Source organism: Pezoporus wallicus, unplaced genomic scaffold, assembly GCF_028554395.1.
Source record: "Pezoporus wallicus isolate ANWC-B61680 ecotype Strahan unplaced genomic scaffold, APGP_CSIRO_Pwel_v1 scaffold_6362, whole genome shotgun sequence".
Taxonomy (NCBI): domain Eukaryota; kingdom Metazoa; phylum Chordata; class Aves; order Psittaciformes; family Psittacidae; genus Pezoporus; species Pezoporus wallicus.
In genome coordinates, this window is record NW_026637663.1 from 9,781,674 (window position 1) to 9,802,478 (window position 20,805).

Consider the following 20,805-nt stretch of genomic DNA (forward strand, 5'->3'; position numbering starts at 1 on the left):
ATCCTGCCTCTGCCAGCAATCAACAGAGAACACTTAAAGCAGCAAGTAAAAATGGGGCAAACCAATAGTGAAACTTCTCCAGAATAGTTCCCCAGCTTCTAAACAGGATAGACTTTGACTATGGTGAAAGAGCATTAAAATCAGTAGAGAAACGCAGTCTGACCTCTTTACATAGCTCCTTTCTATACAGAAGTGCTAATTTAAATGGCTGCTTTACGGAAAAGCAGGAGTCATAATTCAGGTAGTTGTTCTACTGGTCATGTTCTGTTCATTTCCAACCGCTCCTCCTTCCCATCCATTTAATCTCAGCTCCACCCTACAAAATGCTACACACAGTTGTCTAGCAAAGCATCTAAATGCACCCTTGACCCAAGTCGCCAATACTGTTGACTTTCCAGAACACACACACACATGTTTAATCATATCCTTACTGCTTCACTGTACTAGTACCAGAATGTTCGGCAAGGTGAAGGAAAGAGATGTGTGTCAGCCACCCTTCCTTGTAAACAGGAATGTATTAGTTTACATGCCAGGAAGAATGCAGTTTCCTCCTATTCATTCTCATAAGAAGGAAATTAAACAAATTACTAGTACAATTTATTCTCCTTCCCACTCCAGTTCAATTTTAAGAGGGCAACAATAGTATCTGTGTTCTTTGTTGAATGCTAATTTCATATTTAATCCCAGCTCCTCTTACCAATGCATCTTGTGCTAAAATAAAACAATACACCAAGTTTAATCTGACAGCTTTTCTCTTTATCATATTGTACACTACTGATATCTAACATTGCAAATCTTGCTGAGGAAGTCAAACATGGGAGAAAAAATGACATACTCAAGTGTTAAACCCAGACCGGTCTCACTTAAATACACTTGAATTCACAATGCACCCTTCAGTGTGACTTCCTGCGGCTGGCACAAACTACACATACATGAGCATAAGGAAACACCGTCTTCTCAATTTTTCACATGGAAATGCTATTATTAAACTCCTTTACTAATCTGTTCTTATTTTAGATATTCCACCAAGCCAAGCAATGACCACTCCTGAAGACAGACAATCAGGCATGTCAGCAAACTGACCAGAAGGCCATGTGGTTTTGCCATGGGATCAACTATTCCCTTACTCCTGAAATTCATGGAAGATCTTGCTCCTTGGAAAGAGGACTTGCAGAGCTCATCTTAGACTACTGACTGCCTTTGCTGTAGCAACCTCAGAGAAAGCTGAACAAGGACAGGGAAAGGAAGGACAAGACCAGAGACATTGTCTCTCAATAGACCAAAATATACAGGGGTGAATGTAAACTAAGGAAAAGTTGTTTCACTACAGCAGTGTCCTCACCTCACCCTCTCTCTACTAATAACTTGAATAATCCTACCAACTTCTTTAGCTAAGGTAGCTTTGTTTATCTCATCCTGCACAAAGAGCATACCAGAGAGGAAAACAGTTGTCACTGACAAAAGGATTGAATTTATGAGTAGTAGTTTCCCTTGTGGCAAGCAGATGATTAAAGTAACTAATTAGTTGGAATTGCATTATGAATTCCAGAGAGAATTTGTTTAAACATCACACATTGTCATACAGAAAAACACCTTAAAAAGCTGAACCACTAAGTGATGCTTATGTGAGCTGCTGGCATTTAACACTGCTGCTTGAAGGTTTCCTCTAAATAAGTAGCTACTAGGTAAGTGTAGTAGGGAAACACAAGTTTTGACTTCGGAAATTTTGGGTCAATACAGGTAGAATGGAAATTCAGTAGCAATGTCAGTGCAAGCATTTTAGAAATTTAGGTATTTTTTTTTTAATACCTATTTGGGCACTAGTCCATTTGCTGTGTAATAATAAAAACTTTTTCACAGGGGGGGGGGGGGGGGGGGAAGTATTATTTAAGTGAGAAACAGTCTTCTTGTTCTCTGCCTCCTGAACATACCATAGATAACAGTCTTAGAGGCTTTCTTCCCCTGACAGAAGCTCTGTCATTGCTGAAAGTAGCAGGCAGAGGACTTGCTATCACAAAATTTTGCCACCATCTCATACTTACTCTTCTGAAATGTCTGCCAAATAATTTCCCTTGTCTGTCTAATGCTTAAATGGTTTCACCACAAAACCTCTCATAGACTGAGTGGGTAACTACTTTTGTCACTAACCTCACCTTTAGCACCCAGGGAGTAAGGTTGGCTCTGTGTGTGCCCTTACTTGCATTATATATGTTAATCTAGCAAAAAGATCAACTGGAATAAGGAATTCAAGATGAAAACCATAGTTAGAATGAGTTCAAGCTGTGATTCCCCAATCAATACAAATCAATAGCAGAACCACTATAAATTTAAAATAAAACAGAATCAGATCCTAAACAGATTACTTGCAAAGAAATTGACCTGTCAGAAGCCGTATTTCTTAATTAGGTTACACATCTAACACATATTTACTAATTTTTTTATAATCTGTTTTCAAGACATATTATAGTATACCATGCAGCATCACACTAGTTCCTTTCTACGATTTCTATCACTTTAGCTTCTTACTGTATGTCGTAAACACCTGAAATAAGAGACTTTTTCTTTTCGTCAGTATTTGTAATGTATTATCAAAAATCCTTTGATTTCTCAACATATCAACTCTGAATGCTACAATAAATCATGAGTAAAATGTAAATTAAAAAGTCACCGTATGATGACAGAACACTAAAGAGAAACCAAAATATCCAGAATATAGGTAAAACCACGAAACGATAGCAACACTTCATTGGTATTCAGTGGAGTCAACTTCCCTCCTGATTTTATTGCCCAAAACAAATACTTCTATACTTTCAGTACATAAGTGAATCTATTCGCAGTGCAGCAAGATGCTGGAGGATGCCAGACTGCCATGGCTTAAAGAAGCATCTGCACTGTGAGCCCCTGCAAGAATTCACAGCAGTCAGAAGCTGGGACTCCCATAAAGATAAAGTAAGAACTAGCCAAAGTGCAGCACCAGAGACCACTTGAAGAAATACACCATGACAAAATAAGAACTGGGGACAAGCAAAGGGAAATGGTTTCTTCCCCCCTCTTGCTGAACAGATACCAGATGGGGACATGAGCCTGTATTTCCTCCCTCCACTATGCTCTTCAGCCTGTGTCAAGAACCTGCTCTGCTATTGCTGTCAAGGCCACCCAAAATTAGCACATTTATAACCACACTGTTTTCTTATAGTGGTTGCTATAGTTTTTCATTTATCTCTATCCCAAGTGTCATTTAAGATTCCTGTTGAATTATTTATCAGCATTTTTACTGTTCACCTTTGACAGGCAGAGAAAATAATAGGTGAGAAGAAACTTTAATGAGACCAAAGGAAAATAATGAAAGAGGCTAATGAAAGTAAGTGAGCTGCATGTCTTCATTATTCCCCTGTTTCTGGTGAGAAGAATTGGGAGTCAATGAACCCATTAAAGGACCAGAAGCCTTTCCTTAAAATTGTATGCCTTCCAGGCAGTAATAGCCTGACCTGAGTACACCAAAAAGCAAGTACAACAGTCACAGGTGAACAAAGACCTCAAAGGTCATACACTTAATACCACAAAGTTTTTCCTCTACTACAGTAGGCTTTCCTGGTTCCAAATTCACAAAGCAATAGGTCATCTTTGGCATACTATGACACAGGGAAGTTTTCATAACTTCTAATGTAAACTTAAATTTTTCTATTTCATACCTAACAGTGTGGCACTACTTGAACTGAGTCCAATTCAGCACTAGTATCTGTGACACAACTACAGCAGCGTTACATTTACAGACTACAAGTGTGTTACAGGAAGAAGTGTCCTGACAGAATGGGCTATTTCCAGTTGTGGCCACTCCAAATTAGTGCCAAAGGATCATCAGTCCCATTTTGGGGCAATATCTGAACATCCTCAGCCACCGCAGAACGTAATTCCAGAAGGAAACAGCTGGAAAAGCTACTGTGAAATGGCTGCTCCATACTAACACATCACAAGGACAGCAAGATAAAATTAAATCTAGAAAAAGCGTGTTCCTCATGAATGGAAGTATGCCCATCCGAGGACTTGGCATGGATTAGCTTCTAGGCATTACATTTAAAACTCAGCTTATTCCACAGTAACTGCTCTGCACAGAAAAGCCTTTACAAAGATTAACTGCATTTCACAGATGATGTCTTTTGCTAATAACATCAGTGACTTTTAGTTTTCTATAGAGACTTGTCTATGAGCCTTACTTCATTAAGAACTCCTTTTACATAAGGGAAGGTTGCCAGCTGTCCCCTGACCCCCTCATCTTAAGTCATTCCAAATGTTTCTGTCAATTTGACTTAGAGTTGTGCCTCCACAATGTGCATTTGACTGCCAACATGGGAAAACACAGACTTCTCTGGCTAGCACTCAATTCATTTTTACAGTTCTAGGAAAAATATTGACTCACCTATTACATGGTCTCTGGCTGACTGGAGAGATCTAGGCGAAAAGAGCTTCAAGCCATACATTGTATAAACTGGAGGATTTGTGTCTTTAGATCCAGCATCTAGCAGCAAAATAAGGCCACATAATATACAAAAATATACAGGTCTGCTGTAGATTATGATTTTATTGTGCCCCTGGAAAAAGAAAAAAAAAAGTAAAAGAAAGAAGTGTTTGAATTTTGTGTTCATTCACCTACTGCATGCACTGCACTGAACTGGAGAGAGGGGCAGGAGTAAGAAAAATATTTTAAAGACTTATACACACTAATTAATAAGAAGAATGTTACAAGGTATTTTATCTTCTCCAGAGGACATTCAAAAGGCACAAAAATCAGGTAAGACTAACTCCAGCAATCATTTATGCTTTTTAATTGCATGCTGGGAACTAAAAATACAGTAGAGCACCTCCAAGGTACGTTGTGAGGCATGGAGATTCATTTTTTTGCACAAATAGAATTCAATGTATTTTCTGTTGATTTGAACCACTTGACAGCAAATCAGTGTCCCTCCTGGAGGGGGCTGACACATCAGCAATTTCTGATCTGTCTCCCATGCAGCGCTTTGAAATGACGATCCAAAGGAATTAATATACAGAAGCATCCTTATCTTACATCTTTCATACACATCTCACACAGTTGATTTGCACTAATCCTACAAAACACTGCTGTGGGGCTGTGGGCCATGGAGAATAATAGACATTTAAGAAAAATCTTCATAGTTCTCCTGGTAAAGAAGACATTTTAAATGCTGAAGAGTCAAAAGATTCATTGAGTGTGAAAGGCCAGGAGCAAAGTGACAAAGATTCAAGTTTGCCTTGCATAAAGCTGCTGCATTCTTAATTCTAACATGTAATTTAAGTGAGTATAATAAAATATATTTCTTTTTTGAGTCTTACTGATTTGTATTTGTTTAGCTGCCAGCCAAGCTTGTAAGTTAGCATTGCTTTTAACAGATCTGTTCTCTCTTTTGGGATCAACCAGTTAACAAGGTGGCAGATTACAGGGAATTAGCGGGCTAATACTGCACCTCACATCCATGGAATATGAATCAAGTCAGACTGACAAATCCTAGCTGTTCAATCAGAGTTTAAATTTCACAATGCCTTTTTTCCATTATTTTAAAATAGGACTCATGTCCATGAAATAATCGAAGGAAGATCATAAGGAGAAGGAAAACAAAAACAAAAACCAACACTTAAAAGTTTACTTTTTAGCTGGTTTCAAACTTCAGTTCATCTATCTTAAATATGAGATGTACTTTAGGAAAAGAAACCAGTAAACACTGCATCTAAACAATTGCTTAATGATTTATATCCTGATGTGCACTCCAGACCAAAGTCTTTTATCATTATGTTACATTCCTGTCTTCTCTTTTGAATTATGGAGCCAAGGTTTTATCTTTGCCTGGTAATTATTTGAAGACTGTTGGGTAAGATGGAGTTGGTGACTAAATCCAGAGGTTTAGCTCCATACACCTTTCAGTTCCAAGCAGTACACTGACATACTCAATTACATTTGTAGTGTATATTTAACTCCTACTTCTGAAGTAGTTCATGGAATGCTTGGTGAAGAACTGGTTAAAGGGCAGAGCGCAAAGGGTTGTAGTAAATAGGGCTACATCAGTCTGGCAACCACTCACCAGCAGTGCTCCTCAAGGCTCAATCTGAGAGCCCATTCTGTTCAATTTATCAACCAGATGTTTTTTATCAACCATCTGGATGCATGAGTTGAATGCACCATTAGCAAGTTTGCTGTTGATACTAAACTGGGAGGTGCTGTTGACTCTCTTGAGGGACAGGAAGCCTTGCAGTGGTATCTAGACAGATTGGAGCATTGGGCTGTGATGAATGGGATGAAACCTAGCAAGTCAAAATCCCAGATTCTGCACCCAGGACAGAGTAATGCTGGGCACACGCATTAAACTGAGAGACGAGTGGCTGGAGAGCAGCCCTGCAGAAAGGGATCTGGGGTACTGGTCAGCAGCAGGCTCATTGTGAGTCAGCACTCTGCCCCAGCAGCCAAGAGGTGCATCCTGGGGTGCATCAACACAGCACAAATAGCCAGTCAGAAGAGGTGGTGATCCCACTGTATTCAGCATTGGTGTGGCCTCACCTTGAGCACTATGTGCACTTCTGGGGCCCACAATTTAAGAAGGATGTGAAGGTCCTTGAATGTGTCCAGATGAGGGCAACAGAGCTGGTGCTTAGCTGAGGACTTTGGGCTTGTCTATTTTGGAGAGGAGGAAGCTGAGGGATGAACTCATTGCTCTCTACAGCTTCCAGAGGCGAGGAAGTGGAGACCGAGGTGCTGATCTCTTCTTCCTGGGATCCAGTGACAGGACACATGGGAATGGCTCAAAGCTGCACCCGGAGAGGTTTAGACTGCATTTCTTTACCAAGAGAGCAGTCAAATACCAGAACAGGCTTCCTAGAGAAGTGATCAATGCCCCAGGTCTGTCAGTGTTTAAAAGGCACTTGGACAATGCCTTTAACACACTTCAACTTTCTGTCAGCCCTGACTTGATCAGACAGTTGGACTGGATGATCATCCCTTCCACTCTATTCTATTATATACTAATTAAATCATGCTTACCATGCTAACAATAATGCTTGTTAGGACTGAGAAAGAAGCTTTCAAAGGCTATCTGAACATAGCAAAATGTGAGCAAATACAACCTTCCCTATTTTTCAGGTGGCAGTGGAGAATGAGACAGAATCCTGAACAAGAAATCTTGATAGATCTGTTGATCTATCAGATCAACAGAAGCAAAGCAGTGCAGAAGCAATGCACCCAGAAGGACATTGGCTGCACAGCTGTCACACTGCTTGGGGTGTGCTGGAGATGAATGAGCTTCCCAGAGCACAGCAAATACTCCAGTACCCACATCTGGGGAACAGGCAACACAAGAAAGAGGAATGGCTGTGGGTATTAATCTTGTATTACAGTGGCATCTACATCCCTTGTGTGAGCAGATAATTTGGGACAAGATTAGCTAGAGGCTGGCAGCGCACACCTAGGAGAAAGAGAATCACTGGGATGGTGCATCACCTCCTGAAACCCACAGCCAGTGGATGGACATTATATTTCCTCTTTCCAAGGTTTTAGAAACAAAGGAAAAGCAGAGGAGCTCTCTTGTGCCTTCCACAGACAGGCCAAGCTAGGCAGCCCTTCACCAAAATGGGCATGTGGCAGTGCAACTTAAGATATTATAGCTGTTAAAGGCTCATTATGTCCTACTAGATAAATTCTAATAGGACATTTTGACATGCAAATTTTGACATGCAAACCAGATTTCATCTTGGTGAAACTACTACACTATGCTTTCCCCAGAAGAATCTAAATAATAAAGCAAAATTCCTTTTATGTTTTACATCTCATTTGTTGGACAATCTTTTTAATCTGCTGAGAAAAATTTTAGGGAAAACCCTTCCCTAAGCCTGCCAAAAAATGTCACTGACTTTTTCAGGTCCATGTTTCTCACAAATGTTTCAGAAACATATTCACATTCTACAAACACAGCACTGGTGCATCTTGTATTTTGATAAAAATATTAGGATTTTCAACAAAGCTAGAACAATTTCACAAACACTTCCATTTAATAAAAATAGCACTTTTGACTGCAAGGCATTTTGATGGGGGAATCTCAGAAAGATCTAATTTTTTTTTTCCTTATGAGTGCCCACATGCAAGAGGAAAAAGACAGAAGGCTTTACATAAAATGTGTGTGCACTCGCTTCTACAGAAAAGCTTACAGGGACAAATTAAAAATACATTATAAGTGCCTTATGGGATTTATGAAACTGCTTACTGCTATGCCAGGTAATGGGACTGAGACAATGAAGTTATGCAAGTGATTCTGGGAATCATATTAAGAGCATGACTGCAATCCTTCAAAGCTCAAATGCCTTTGTAAACCTGAGCTAGGTCCTGAGCTAATCAGATGTCTTACGAGGTACTTACAGCCAAGCTCTTATGATCCTTCTATATATCCATTTACTACCCACACTGTCTTTATTGCCCAATCTGCTGCTGCCTCTAACCAGTATTAAGGAACTCCTCAGTCACAGCCACTTGTCTAAAACCTTGAAATGCACAGGATAAGGATCTCTTGTATCTCTTAATTTAATACATTACAGTTACTGGCACCTCTCCCTATATTCTGCTGTTGATAAAATAAAACTCACACTTGGGATGGACTCTATTTTCTTCTCCCCACCATTCCAGTGAGGAGACTGTTCCAGAATTTCCCTATCTCAGAACCACATAGCCCTGTGTGAACAGCAACTAAAGGCCACCAGCTCCAGAACTAGAAAGGCTAAAGTACAGGCTGACAGGAATATTAGGCTCTCGTCTTGTAGCAGGCAATATTACTAACCTGCAACTACAATAAACACCACTGGCTAGTGTTAGCTGTAGAATCTGGGAAGTTCCAATTTAAAGCACTAAAGCTAATCAGAATAGAACTATTACCACAAACCAATGAGCACAAATGAATAAAAAATTCAAAACATTAGCTGAATGAGATTCTTCTCTATATACTGAAACTCATCCCTTGACACATTGACAGTATACAGGCAATACACAGCATTCAACTCGGAGATCCTATCTGTCACAGCACGGTATGTGGGTGGGGAGAGAAGGGGGTAAGAAGTAATCTTATTTCCATTAGAATTGTACCAGACTACCAGACTTTGCAGGGTTTGGTTAGTTAGCTCTTCCTCGACACCAGGAAGTGAATACAGTGATGCTTGTAAGGAGTTAAGGCCAAAAGCTTATGCATCCCTAGGCACTGTGTTTTCTGAATTCATGGGATAGTATTTTAAAGTAGAGTTTTTCAAAACAGTATAGGCTAGAAGTGACAAAGTCACATCAAACAGTAACAAAGTCTGCTTGTCAGAGATAGGGAAGAAGTTTGGAACCTCCTTGGCAGGCATGGAAAACATGAGGCATTAGCAGCTACTCATGGATCCAAGAACAGAAATTAATTCAGTGTGCAAATTTATGGCTCATGATGGTTTGTTTCACACTAAAAAATCTCATCTGCATTTTCATTTTCATTCATGGACATGGTACTGATCATTCTTTAATCCCTTTGCTGTTCTGCATCCTTACATCAACATCAAGAGATGTTACTCCCTTTCATTTTAACGTAGTCACATGAATTATGAAACAGTACATGGAGTATTTTTTCTCACCAACTTGTTGTCTTATTTTTGTGGTGCTTACTAGCTCAAGCAAACTTTTACAAATATTTATTGTGTTACAAGCATATGATGTAAAAATAGATAGCTTTCTACTTGAACTTGACCTGTAATGCCTCCCACCTTTAAAACCCTCTGTGGAAAAACTCTCTGAACTTTATTTCCATTAGAGAACATCTGGTGCACCAAAAAGTCTGCAAGAAAACATCCCTGAAAAAGTTTTAGGAAAACATATGGAAGATGGGAATACACTTTTTGTTACTTTGCTAGATTGCTGCATGACTTACAGAATACGATACTGAGAATAACACTTGTAACAATGTGAAAGTCTGAAATGCGAACCTGGATTTGCACAAAAAGTGTTCAGTTTTAACTTCATTAGCTACTTGTCTTTAATAATATAAGAAAGTACAGGCTAGATAGGTTCATAATGAAGATTTGACTAAACTGTTTGCCACTCACTTTAAACAAATATACACATTACTAATGTCTGAATAACTGCAAAATATTTCATTACAGGTCATCTTTTTATGTCTGGACAGGTGCTAGTTGAACTAAGAGGCAATATTATTTTAATCCCCCCCAAAACCAGCTTCTCAGGGAAGTAGAAAATTTCTTTAATGTATTGAAAATATTACCCTACAATGTATAAGTTGCTGCCTATTAGCCTTCCCTACTTTTTCTGAAGACAGGTATTTCCTGTGAATGCATTGCAACCAACAATACCATAAGTTCACTCCATAATAACTGGCATGTAGAAGAAACAAAAAATCTTCAGAAATCCATCTCAGTGAACTGTGTAGTACACACTTGTATTGTAATAACCTCAGTTTCAAGCTCAGCCTGTATATCTAACCTCTAAACTGACAAAACCAATTGCTCCCTGGCAAAAGGAAATGATCCAGCAGACTGGCAGTTTCTGAATTCTAAGGGAAGATTGGGGGTCCTCAAAAACTAAATAAACTAAAGATGTGTGAGCAACTAAGCAGCCAGTATAAAAGCAAGGCAAGGGACCTTGTGACCACTGAAATTTTTTCCAACATCTGCAAATCAAAACTGCTGAGACACTGACATGTGGAGGGGTCAGGCTGCAGTTGTAGGATGATGCTCCTAAACAGTCCTATAATGAAGACAGACTTGGGTAAGGAACTGTTTCTTTACAAGGTGGTTGTGATCATGGTGAGGATATTATAACACAGGGAAAGCACCCATGAGTTTATAATACTGTTGAGAAGTACATCTGCAATACCAGATTTAAGAAAAAAAATTAACCTCAAAAGAAAAAATAGAGACCCAACTAACCGATGACTGAGCTGCTAATCTGGAAATTCTGATGTTTTCAGTCACTGTTTCTAAAGGAAAGCAAAGAAAAGGCTTCTCTGATGCCACAGGATTCAATTTCAGCAAACTACTCCAGAGGCATTTTAGCTTAAAGGAAAAGCACTTTTCAAATAGCTTATGATTTATTAAACATAGTACAAAGTCTAAAATCACAGACATCTTGCTGATTTTCATAAATCACGTAGAACAGCAAACTACTTACACCTGTGTTTCACTGAACAGCCAACTGTTTCACAGTACACAAGTGATAATAAAGGAGAAAGACTTGTTCTACTGGCTGAGACTTACATGTATTGGTGAAGCAGGATCAGGCTGAACACTCTAAAAACAAAACAGAAGAAAAAAGGTTGCTTATGGAATTTTGTCTTTGTCAAACTTAGAAGAGAATTCAGCAACTTGGCTACTACCTTTAAGAGAGAATACTGGCAGCTGGCCATCACCAGACAGAACAACAGAACCCAGAAGTCTTTACAGAAGCCTTGATTCAGAGTCAGGAATCCAAGAAGTGAAACGAGAACTACTAGAAGTACAGCAAACACATTCTCCTTTATATCTTCAGTCCTATGTGAATAAAAATGTTAAAAGAAGTAGAAATATTTATATATTTGTTAGAGCAAGGCAGGTCCATTTGCAGGTGGTATGAACTGTCAGTGCTGGAGCTCTCAGAATTTACAGCATCTGAGGTTATGCTCCCAAAACTACATTTCCCCGTTCAACACTATTTCACCCCTGTGTCAAAGACCTTATCCACTATGATACCCAAAATGTATAGGAAAAAAAGGCAATGAACTGAAGTCCAGCACCCTCCAATCTTACATCTCAAATGTAACTGCACAGAAAAACCCACGGAAAAAAACCACAAACATGCAACCAAAAAAACCCAACCACAAAAAAAAAAATCAAACCCACATCCAAACAAACAACATTTAAAGGAGGAAATAAGGCATTCAGTTAGTGAAAAATACACATCTGACAACAAAGAATTAGATGAAAGACCAAATTTGTCATCTGATGTTTTATTAGTTTTATCCGTTCTATTAGAACATGGAAGCTGAGATAAAAAAACAATGTTAATATTCAAGCTGCAACAAGAGTTTATCAGAACATGCTTTCCATGTGATTGAAACAGAGAGATAAGACACCACAGGTAAGTATCTGCTCTGGACCTAAGCTTGCTGACTATACGGCCTGATTTCTGCAGTATATAAAGCTCATCTGAAGTTTCTGATGTGTAGCCCACATTAAAATACATGGCATAGCACCCACCCAATAGCAGGGATAGGAGAGCCAGCAGCATTAGGTATGTAGGCTAACATGTTTTAAAGTCCGAGTAGTCCAGCAGATTACCATGATGCCTACTAGCAAAGGGTACTGGCTGTGTTGCCACTGTACATTACCTAAAGATTCAATGTCGAAGCTTGAGGACTAGAAAAAGGAATGACGCCTTGGCAAGAAATTTTCTCTGAACAAATAAAGCTGAACTGGAACAGAGGGAGCAGCTGAAAGAGCTCCTCCTAATACCACTCTATTTTTTTTTCCCTTAAAAACTGGAGTACTTTGTTTTTACAGTACCCTGGGACCCATCTACTTCTCTATTTTTGCACACACACAAAAAATAAACTCTCAGCAGAAAGCTCAGAACCATTGATCTAACAGCTGAGAGTGAAATTCAAGACTATCCGACAGGCCTGGTGCTCACATGAATCAAAGTCTTTGATTAAAGATGAAGGGTAGCAAGAACTACCAAAAGCAACTCTGAAGAGAAACACTTTCTTCAACGTAAAGCAAACCAGCACCTATCTACTCAACCTGAATATAAAACACTAATACAATGCTCACTTTTTCTTTCTCCAGTGGTCTGCGTTGCTTTATGAACATGTGGAGCCATCAACTGTAACACTACATAGACCTACATTAAAAAAAAAGAAATCTTACCTGTCTAACAATGCCAACAAGGCAAGACGATCATACCAGACTCTGATCCATTTGCCAGGGAATATAATAAATCTGTAAAACTGTCTGTTCAGCTTCCGCTGTGCCGAAGAACATGCAGAATCCTCAGGGTCCTGGCTGGGTTGCTTTAAAAACAAACAAACCAGAAATACATCAAACTCTTCCACATTGACATATGGCTGCCAGCAAAGCAGGTATTTAAAGGGCCAAATTTACATAAAGGTTAAGGTTTTTTCTTTCAAAAAAGAAATAGTGGAAGCATATTTATTTTCTTTCATTTTAAATTAGAAATGAAAATGTCACACCAGCTTCATAACTGCAGACAGACAGATGCTGTATCAATTTTTGAGCCCAACAGTAATAATATGCTTTAAATATAAATACTAAATACCCATTTAAAAAATAACTCATTTTTGCCCTAATCCACTGCTTGTCTAAAATATCTATTTGGAGATCTTTCTATGTGCCAGACTAATTACAGCACAACACAAAATCACATGTGATAGGACAGATCCTTCTTTTTAATCAAAAAGATCAACTAGGCTTTAAACTCATCAGCTCTCCTTCCAGAACACAGCTTTGTTTATCTTTCCGGAGATGCTTCTACTACCACATCAGGTGTGCACCCTCAAGAACAGCAAGAGGAGAAAAACCCAACTGCAAACAAGCACAAGCATCATAAACATCACTAGTGTAAGAGTCTCTAATCTTACCATCACAATCATAAATCCATTCTTTTGAATATTGCTTTTGTCAGACTCTAAGGCCGTTTCTTGTCTGCCTGAACTACAGCATTTCAGATCTCCAACTCCACCCCTGCACTCCTTCACCAACACTTGTGGGTAGGGAGACTTATCTACAGACCATCAGCAAAGCCTTCAAAGCTAGACAACAGAACAAAAAAAAACCTCTGCAAAGTAGTGATTTCTTTACAAGGAACACCAATAATTGATTTTATGGCAGGAGGGAATGACTTGTTTTTCTTTCAAGAAGAATTTGAGCCTTCTAGTGACTGTAAAGTCTAGTGGCTTTCAACCTCCTTCTATACCCCCCACCCACTGTTAAAGATAACTAATCAAAATTAGATAACAAATATATCTATTGTGGAACTCCAGGCAATCTTTGTGCTAGATTAACTTTCCTCATCAGAGAAGGGAATTTCTGTGTGAAGCAGATGACCATCTTCTTGATCTGTATCTGTTAGAAAAAATAGGGCTTTTTAAACAAACTGTCCACCTGCACGAAGGAATTGTTAAATTTTCTTTCAGATTATTGGAAAAATTTCTAATTTTCACTTTCCAGGAGGAGGAATATTACTTGTAATTTACATGTGACACACGTGAATTTATTGTTGTGTGTCCTGGGAACTGACTCATTGATATCCTCAGTCTCCTGGCAAGTGCAAGGCAAAACAGGCTAGCTTAAGCTTTGGGGAAAGAAATTCAAGTTTATGTTATTTTATCTCATGCACCCAACTGACTGAAAGTGTACAACCATGCAGTGCTGGGTAACTCAGCCATTATCAGCACATGACAGTAACTCATATTTCTGAGAGTTCAGACATTCAAGGGGATGCCAGGCCATTCACCTAAAAGTAGTTTAGCTGCTCCAAATTTTAATGTTTCTATTACCACTTCATCAGGTCACTTAATTGTGGAGTTTGGGCACTTTTTACAACAAAAACATATTTCAAAATAGTACAGTTGCTAATACTGTCAAGTTTTGTTTCTCTTGAGTCCTATTTCCCCAACAGAAAGTAATGTGAAACTCAATCAACTGCAATCATTAATTTCACTCATCTGATCTAGATGCTCACTATATAAATAAATAAACGAAACAAAAAAATCCAAATGGTGGCATAAAGTCCACTAACAACTCCTGATGATCTCATTGTTGGTCAGTCTTCAGAACAGCTTAACACATGTCTAACTGAGTGCGTAAGTGAACATCTTGGCTCCTGAGGAACTGTAACATTTGGATGAGGTCCATTGCATGAGGCTTGCAGTACTTAGTCTGAAATGAGGTTCTGGAGTTGTGTTTGGGAAACTCTCTGACTAGCCCTGAGCAAGTCACTAAGCCTAATTATGCCTTCTATCAGAAAAAGGTCTTATAAAAGTTCACTTCATAAGTTATATTGTGTCAGAGCCTGAAACCCTAGGTTCATTGAAAACGATGACAAAACTTTTCCTGACTTACAAAGGCTCATAATTCTATGTTTAATAAAAAAAAAATAAAAATAATCAGAAACCAGGAAGTACTGAAATTACTGCCTGGCCTTGTTACAAACTTGCTATGTGATCTTGACCGATGTATTTTAAATGGTGCAGTTTTCTCAGAAGTGGGGGGCGGGGTGAGGGGGGAACGGTATGACTATTGTCCTCTAATTTACAAGATTATAAATACCTTAGATAGATACCCTTAGATGAATGATTCTGTTCAAATATGAAATACACAGTTCAGAAAATTTTCCTTATTTTAAATTTAATATAGTTCTTCTATACAAGTTACTTCTAGCTTTAAGTTCCTGTGCAAACTCTAAGATGAAAGATAATTAACTGGCATTTTAAGGTTATTCAGAAATATCAAGTTAGCATCTGTCATGGAAGACAAGAGAAGGTTAAGCTTATTATAAATGGAATTGTAAAAACAGATTACAGCCTTAAGCCATTGGTCACAGACCCCAAACACTGTAAAGTTCATGTCCACGTATTACCATACAAACTGAACTCTGAGGGCCTTTTTCTTTTGCCAGCTACACGAGGGAGATGGGTTTGACATTCCACAACAGACATCCAGAAGCCTGGCTGCCTGATTCAGAAAAGTGAAACCAGACATGAGGTTTTAGATCAGTAATGAATTTGGAATAAACACTTTATACTATTAAAATCAGTGGTGCATCTAAACCCCTAACAGCTGTGTTCTCCTTCTTTCTAACAAAATAAGAATGAAGATAGAAGACAAAAGATCAACTTTTTAGGTGATGGAGTCTTTAAACACACCCCTAAGACACTACTCAGTGTCAGCAGAAAGCAGCTGAATTGCATCCGTTGATAAAATATATCTTCTCCCACAAGAGCAATACCAAGCAAAGTAGTAAAGAAAATCAACAAAACTGTCTCAGGAACGAGCCTGCAGCATTTGTTTATAAAGTAGTTCATCAAGATGCTAGAAACAGAGATACTACAACGTACCCGTGGGCTTTCCGAAAGGGTCCTTCGTGCCACCATCAGCAGAAGCTGCTGCTGAAGCGCACTTGCTGCTTGATCCCTGGAAGACGGTTCTTGGCTCTCTGAAGTAGTAGTACTAGAGGAGCTGAACTGTAATTCACTGGGCACAGAGGGAAGAAGGGAAAGAGACTGTTTTAAGAAGCAGTATTTTCCTAATATTTCTGAAATGTTACAGGAAGAAGCCTGTAATTATGTTACTGGTTTGCTCACAAGAGATGGAGCCTTCCACCTCCCTACCTGAAAAATAGCCGAGCTCCGCAAAGCAGTGAACACCCACATTTAGATACACATGGGTTACTACATCCACCACAGAGAAACAGATACCTCTGTATCTCATTTTTTCTCATCCTCAGATGAGCACTTACAATGAATCACACTTCAGAAGTGCCTTTTTCTGTCCACTCATAATAATTCAGGTCAAGAGCGATATTATTTACAGAGCAAAACTGCAGGATAGTTACTGCAGAGATCCTGGATTAGCTTTCAAACAAGCTCACTTAGCTACAAAGCTACTCTGACATCGCCTGCACTGAATTCAGCAAGTAGTAATTTATCCTACTGAGAATTCGGGCTACAAGAACTTCTGTCTGCCCTAGCAAGATGACAACAATACATGATCTAGTTAACATAAGGCTAGTTCAGATATAGATATTCCCTGTACTGAATGTAAACTCACCTCAGGAGAACCCTGAGCAAGATGCTACTTTTCCCTTTTTCCCATGTTTACTCCTTTATGTTGTAGATACAGTACTTGAGGAAATCTGCACATACTGCAGCGATACCTGTATGGCTGCAGAAATGGTATGCTATCATGGCACGACTGATGGAGTTTCAGTAAGAACTATATTGAAATATGTCGTGGTTTAAACCCAGTCATGCAGCTTGTTTACTCACTTCCCCCCCTTCTTGCCCTCCCCCTACTCCCAGAGGGACGGAGAGGAGAATCAAAACGAATGCAACTCCCATGGGTTGAGATAAGAACAGTTTAGTAACTAAGGTATAACACAGATCACTACTGCTACCACCAATGATAACAATGATAAAGGAAATAACAAGGGAAGAGAATACAACACTTCAGCACCAGCCAACCAATAACTCGCCCCCCCCCAGCCTGACCAAGCACGGACCGATACCTTGTCCAACCTTGCAGCCCCTAGCCCTTCCGGTTCACTCTCAGTTACTTCCCGGGCATGACGTGCTGTGGTATGGAATACCTCTTTGGTCAGTTTGGGTCAGGTGTCCTGTCTCTGCTTCCTCCTGGCTTTCCCTCCTCCCTGGCAGAGCATGAGGCTCACAAAGTCCTTGGCCAAACCAAAACATCATTGTTATCAGCTCTGTTCCCAGGCCGAAAGTCAAAACACAGTGCTGCACCAGCTACCAAGAAGGAGAAAAATGACTGCTACTGCTGAGCCCAGGACAAAATGAAATAATTGTTACTTGAGGAAAAGATCTATTTTGAATACTTCTTGTTTATTCTTTGCCAAATGGGATTTATATATCACGCACCCTGCTTTATGCTCATTATTCCTCTGCACCTAAATGCTTGCCTTAGCTCTTATTACTTTTGTATCTAAATGAGGTGAAAGCACCCTGGTGCTCATACAATGTAGTCAATACCTATTGCTCCTATTTTGCACAAAGGAAAGACAAGTAAGAAGAAACTACAGTGATCTGCCTACAGTCAGCCCGGAAACCAGGCGACAGGACAAAGAATAAAACTATCATTTTGTATACCCCTAATGCTTGCCCCCAAGCCATCTTACTAATTCGAGATAACTCAACCTTCCTAGCCTTTGGGCACCACTTCCCAAAGACTGAAACCTAACACTTGTTAGACTAATTTTAAAAGGCATTTTAAAATGGTGGCTGTGCCACACATTTGTGGTTGATAAGTTAAGCTGCAGAGATAAGGTTCAATGTCCAAATTGCTTAAAAGCAGGGCTGAAGAGTCACACCAACAGTTTGAAACATGCATGCTCTCTCCTTCTTCCCTGCAGGACTTGCTAGCTCTGCCTGGACCTACAGGCACATCAGCAGCCTCCAGATGTCACCAAAGGAGCCATCCTGCTGATGGTCTCCAAGCCAGGTAGTTTAGTTTCAGAGCCTTGATTGCTATCAGGCTTGGATCCCAGAAGTACAATTCACCATCTGCCACTTCAGCAGAGCTACCAGTTGAATAGAAATGACAGCACCCCATCTTCCTGATCTTAATGGCTTCCCCTGCATTCCCCACTTCTCCTGCTACAGGCAGAAGCATGATCTGCTCCACAAAGTCAGGACAGCTATATTTTCCCTTTGGACTTCCTAGTGAGTGAGGACTTGGTCTAACACAACCCACTTGATGTCCCAGCTACAAGGCAACCCTCCAGAAGAATCTTCTTTGTGGGTCCTGTTTAGCACCTTGTCAGCAGTAAAAACTATAAGAGTACAGAGAGGATGGGAACTGATCCAAGATCCTGGATCTCAACCAAAAGATTTAGGCAGGAAGAAAGGGGAGGAAGCCTAGAAGCATGACTCCCAGGAGGAAGATTCCCACAGATAACGACTATAGAGGACAGCCATGCCTTTGGCTTGTTTTGAAGTGCCCTACTCAAGGGTGACCTTGTCCGGCTTGAAGGAAAGCAATGGATTATTTTTGTCTTGTTTCCTCAGGATGAGCTGTCCAGTTCCTTGTCACTGTGGTTGCAAACCTGGGACTCCCTGTTCCCAGCAGACAAAAGGCAAGTGTAGCCCAGGTTATGCAGGAACACTACCCTGGGAATTCCTGCCCAAAAAGCAGCCCAACAAAAGATGAGGGGAATAGAACAGTAGCTGCTTGTGCCTTCCTAAATGTAGAGTTAATATCCAAAAACTTTCTGCATCTTTAACTATCTTCCTACAAAAGCCAAGTGGAGTCAAGAGTATTTCTAGATTGGACCATGTACTCCATTCCATGTTTACCAAGAATGGAAATGGCAAAAGGACAGATTAGACAGGCCAAGATACTCACCTGGTACTCTATCAGTTCTCAGAAATCAAAATTCTTCTACTCATAAGGCTTCTTCCAAGAATAATCTTAAGAGTTCAAATAATCTCCCACCAGACTTGAAGATAACAAAAAAAGCCAAGAGAGCCCATACTGTGTTTTGCGTTTACAGAAAAACTTCATAGCTGCACCTATCAGCCACCAGCAGAAAAGTCCATAAGCAGCTGGGACACTGAGGGAAAGAGGAGGCCTCATAGGCCTGAAAAAGCAAGTAGAGCAGAGAAGTTGGGAAAGTGGAGCTAGCAAAGCAACAATTCCAAAGTCACAAGCTATCATCTGGTCTTCATCTGCCTCCTAAATCTTTTATTCATCATCCTCATCTCCCTGTATCCTCTTACTCTTTCCTCATCTTCCATTCCCTTCAGCTCTTGTTTGCTGCTTTTTCATCCTTACCCCTGTTTTCCACACAACCTTCTTATGACACTCACTTGCTACACCCTGATTCTGGATCGCTTCCACAGCTACGCAGAAGCTGTATGTCTCATCTGGTGACATTGTTATCACACTGACAGCAAATACCAGTAAGAAATGTGATGATGGTGTTTGTGTTTTTGTAAGCCTATAAACTAGATTCCATAAATTTATTACCATACATAAATAGGAGCAAACACTCTCTCATCATAAAATCATTATAACAGAGCTGATCACAGCATAACATGGAATCTTGCTAAATTGAAAATCTGTTCATTTGCAGAATCAAATTAATGTTATCAAGATCTACTGCACTAAACTGCACTGCTAATGTAAGCAAAGGTATAATTGAACTAAATTTTGAATAATAGATTATTAACTAAAAATATCTTTGGTAAACATACAGCCTATGAAGCCCAAATGCAAAAGCTACATTGCACCCTCTACCGATAACTGGTTATAAAGTCAGGAACTTTTTTCTGCCTCCTAATTCAGCTTTGTAAGAACACGGAGTAAACATCAGCTAGCTGAGCAATCATGTAGCACTCAGAATGTTTTAGTACAACCACATAGCACTGGAAAAATCTTCCTCCTCTCTCTCTGATTAGTCGAGGACAGTTGCCTTCTACCACTTGCCATTGAAATATAATCCAGCCTAAATCATCCTCTTTGTTAAGGGTTAGCTAGCCTGCATCTGAACACCTCTTAAGGTAAGCTCATAATACAGGCACATCACAAATAATTTCCCACTAATAAAGGTATTCTGCAGGTCTTGGCTAAACTTCATTTTAACCTGCATATAGGAGAAAGGACAAGGAACTCTGTAAGCAATGTCCCAACAGTCACAGTAAAAAAAAAAGCACCTTCCTCTTTGTCCTTTTTATTTTGCTACTCATATAACAGGATTTAGGGGAGATTTTTGGTATGTGTTTTAACTAGCAATAACACCACCACTAAGGGTAATAAGATAGAATGCTCGAGTTTACAGAATGGGAAAGCTGGATGTACAGATTTACTGACAAAATAGAAAAGGATACAAGATCACCATTAAAGTTTTGCAATAGACTACAAAATGAGCAGTGGTATATATTAAACTCATTGAGTTAGAAACTACAGATGGACAGAAAGGCATTGTAAATCATGTTACCAGTAGCACTGTGGGCAATGTGAACGTAGGAAGTTACGAACACCGTC

At 39.6% G+C, this 20,805-nt stretch overlaps 1 protein-coding gene across 1 annotated transcript in view; it reads right to left on the bottom strand.

Moving 5' to 3' along the window:
- PCNX2 (pecanex 2) overlaps positions 1 to 20,805 on the bottom strand; it is a 151,856-nt gene that overhangs the window by 99,442 nt on the left and 31,609 nt on the right. Inside the window, exons 9-13 of the mRNA XM_057407050.1 lie at positions 16,140 to 16,275; positions 12,931 to 13,073; positions 11,403 to 11,556; positions 11,284 to 11,316; positions 4,418 to 4,589 (exon numbers count right to left, since the gene is read on the bottom strand). Coding sequence (XP_057263033.1) covers positions 4,418 to 4,589; positions 11,284 to 11,316; positions 11,403 to 11,556; positions 12,931 to 13,073; positions 16,140 to 16,275 — 638 coding nt within the window. The remainder of the gene's footprint in view (positions 1 to 4,417; positions 4,590 to 11,283; positions 11,317 to 11,402; positions 11,557 to 12,930; positions 13,074 to 16,139; positions 16,276 to 20,805) is intronic.